Source organism: Triticum urartu, unplaced genomic scaffold (assembly GCF_003073215.2).
Source record: "Triticum urartu cultivar G1812 unplaced genomic scaffold, Tu2.1 TuUngrouped_contig_4851, whole genome shotgun sequence".
Classification (NCBI taxonomy): Eukaryota; Viridiplantae; Streptophyta; class Magnoliopsida; order Poales; family Poaceae; genus Triticum; species Triticum urartu.
Window position 1 is genome coordinate 1 of NW_024115475.1, and position 3,568 is coordinate 3,568.

General features: G+C 40.1%; 1 protein-coding gene across 1 annotated transcript; it reads left to right on the forward strand.

Moving 5' to 3' along the window:
- The first annotated feature begins 776 nt into the window (after window positions 1-776).
- Window positions 777-2,063, forward strand: LOC125528410. Its single transcript, XM_048692893.1, has 2 exons — window positions 777-1,461; window positions 1,666-2,063. Exons 1-2 carry the CDS (start codon window positions 917-919, stop codon window positions 1,733-1,735), a joined length of 615 nt encoding a protein of 204 aa, XP_048548850.1. The 5' UTR covers window positions 777-916; the 3' UTR covers window positions 1,736-2,063.
- Window positions 2,064-3,568: the final 1,505 nt, after the last annotated feature.

The following is a 3,568-nucleotide window of genomic DNA, read 5'->3' on the forward strand; positions in this document are numbered from 1 at the left end:
GACGAAAGCGGACGCGCGTCCGCTTGGGTCAACGTGTTGGGCCAGCTTTTTTGTCCGCGCCGACCCAAACGGACGGCCGCGGACGAAATGGGTCGCCCCATTGGAGTTGCTCTTAGTTACTTAAATTGTGCTTACCTCCACATCTTTCATCTGGATCCAGCCCTGCCCTGATGGCCAGATCCGTGTTTGCGAATGGCTGCTTTATTCACTCGCTTTTTTGATGCACCGGTAAGATCTTTGTCAGGTACCCCCTGACATGTTGAGCTGAACTTTGGTATTCAGATGCAGACATTGTAGTCTTGCGGTGTAAGTTGATCAAGATATTACGTATGTAGTGCTGAGAAAATGTCCAATTTGAGGTGTCTCTTTCTTGGTTTGTTGTGGATCCATGATGTTTAAGTAACTATATAATTGGTTCAGGTAGACAGCCAACTGTATCTGTAGGTGCAATTATGGTTGGTGAGGATAATAACAGCTGCATTTCGGTTCCCTATTCCTGGTATGAAAATGTGGTTGACAGCACTTAGGCAGGGCGAGATCTGAACCAAAGGATCAGTTCCCCAATTGTGCACTTGATAAAATTGTGCACAGTCATGCCGCCGATTACCTGACTAGAATGGTTCCCTGCTTACCTTACCTACTGAAAGTCAAACAGTAGCATAGCAGGGAACTAATGCATAACTGTATGAATGAGTGGTTAACCTTCTGCTTTTTTATGTTATAAAACTGATGTGGCTCTCCAAATGAATTAATGGTTAATAGTTCCAATGACTTATTATGTTATTCATCTTGCAGCATATTAAGGTAGCAGCTGAAGATATTCTGCTCCTGCTACTACACATTATTTTGGTGGTCTGGTGGTCTTGATTGAGCTGTCTGTTAGATTCAGTTCATGGTGGCTGGATGAGAAGCTGAAATGCTACTGGCTGTGGAGGGAGGAGGTTTTTTCTCATCATCCGCATCAGGATACAGCCATGGCCTTGCACTTTTGTTGCTCGGCCGGAGAACTGAGGAGCAGCCTGTAAGGGCATCGCCCTGGAATCACTATCGACTAGTCGATCGGGAGGCTGGGCATGGGGGGCCACTGCCTCCAACAAAAGACGATGTTCCTGGTAAATGTGCTTCCTTCACCTGCTTTGGCTGCACACCTGCTAGGCTTGAGGGCGCATCTCCTCCGAAATTGAGCTCAAGTAACACGCGGCAGCAATTATCCAGTTCCACAATCAGGAAAGGAACAGCCAATGGTTCCTCCATAAACGGAAGCGGGAGAAAAGGCTGTCTTAAGAGTAATTCGAAAAGGGACTCGTCTGACCGCGGTTCTATTGTTAGTGACAGCGAGGAACAACCACGGGAGTCTCTGGAGGAGGTGCAAACCTTGAAAACTGGTATGGAGCGGAGGAAAGTTCACTGGACTGACACGTGTGGGAAAGAACTTTTTGAGATCAGAGAATTTGAAACAAGGTCGGTAGCTTCTCTCCCTAGTTTTTTTTTGTGCAAACTCTAATTTGTAAATCCATTTTGTTTTCACTGTCACCATACACACCAGAATACGACAGTTTTAACTCTTAGAAAGCATGTGTCACCAATAGTTTTAGGCTCTGTGGGTATTAGCATTGAATGTATACATACTGCTTGCACAGAATACTGAAGCTATGTTTTTAACAGCGACGAGGGTTTGTCGGACGACGAGGGGGAGAATGATGGCTACAAGAAATGCGAGTGCGTGATCCAGTAGATTTGTTCCTGCACAGTATCCAGTCACAATTTTGTCATGGTTGACACCACCTGTACTTTTTATTTGTCCTCGACCTTTAATCCCCCCCCCCCCCCCCCCCCCCTTCTTTCTCTCTTCCCCTTGCGTGATGTGTGTGTGTGTGTGTGTACCATATGTAGCTACCCAATTTTTGTTCTTCTCTCCCAATGGCTATGTTGGTCTTTTTCTTAATCATTACTACAACTTTTTGTTTTGCTGCTGATATATATTTGTTATATATACACCGTGGATGGAAGATGTGGCTAGTGCCTCCTACGTTGCAAGGTGCAATTCACCTTCCGTTGTTTCAGATGAGCTAGTTTGCTGTACTTTTGTTTTTACTCCCTCCGTCCGGGAATACTTGTCATCAAAATGAATAAAAGGGGATGTATCTAGATGTATTTTAGTTCTAGATACATTCATTTTTGTCTATTTTTGATGACAAGTATTTCCGGACGGAGAGAGTACTATATATAGTTCTTTTCTGTAGGGTTTAGAAACTTGGCTAGTCTCAAGTACTAATTTCTTCATCATATTCAAAACTGTTCATTTATTTTTGAAATTGTGATTTTTTTACTTAAGCACATCAAATTCAAGATTTTTTCATCCAATTAAAAAATGTTCTTGTGTTCAAAATTTGTTCATCAAATTCAAATAAAATGTTCATGAAAAAAAGAAAAATCATAAAAAATTCTTCATCAAAATACAAATTGTTCATCAAATTCAAAAAACGTTCATTTATTTTTGGCATTGTGAATTTTTAATTCGTGAACATTGTTTTTAATGCAGAAATTTTTGTTTGAAATCGCAACCATTTAAAAAAAGCATAAAAACAAACACAGAAAAGAAAAAAGAACCGAAAAAACAATTTTTTTAGCTGGACGAAAAAACGTGAGCACCGCCCCGCACTTTGACTTTCGATGCTGGTGGGCCAACGCCTACCACGCTTCCATGGCCGGCCTACTACACTATTTGCGGTGCTTTTCTGTTGCCCGTGCAACGCTGGTTTAGTCCGCTGGGTTTTCTTTTCTGCTTTTTATGGCTGGGTTTTCAATGTTTGTTTTTCTCTTGTTTATGTACCGTTCATTACGTTTTATAAATATAATGTTCAGATGTTTTCAAAACCTACACATACCATTCAAAATAATAATGTTCACACATTAAACAAACTGTTTGTGACATCTAAAAACATGTTAGTACAATCGGAAGAAATGTTCATGGCATTTTATTTTTTCACACATTTAAAAATATGCTAATGAAAATTTCAAAAAATATTATGAAATTTAAGATTTTTCAACACGCACTTTTTGGAAAATGTTCATGACATATAAAAGGATCCTCCCTCCGTTCACTATTATCAGAATTTTTTAGTTTTTATACATGATTCAGATTTATATGGACACACTTTAGTGTGTTTGTTCACTCCATTCAGGCCATATGTAGTCTATACCAAAATTTCTGAAAAAACCATAAATTTGTAGTACAAACCATTTAAAGTTTATGCATTTTAAAACATTCATTACATTTTCTAGAAAAAACATGAAATTAAAAGTTTTTGTTAAAGAAACATGCTGTTTTGCGCAATGTTTTTTCTATTTTTTGGTCCAAAACCTAGGGAAAACAACTAAAAACCGAAAAGCCAAATTTTTTAGAAAATGTCCAAAGCCGAAAACATGTAAAGAAAAATCCTGCACGTGACACGTGGTGGCGGTTGATAGTGCGCCAAGTGGCAATGCCCTGTGCCCACTGAAATTAACCCTTGAGGGGCTCCTGCAAGGGGTACCCCTCAGTTTTTTTGTTAGTTGCTCCCGTTCG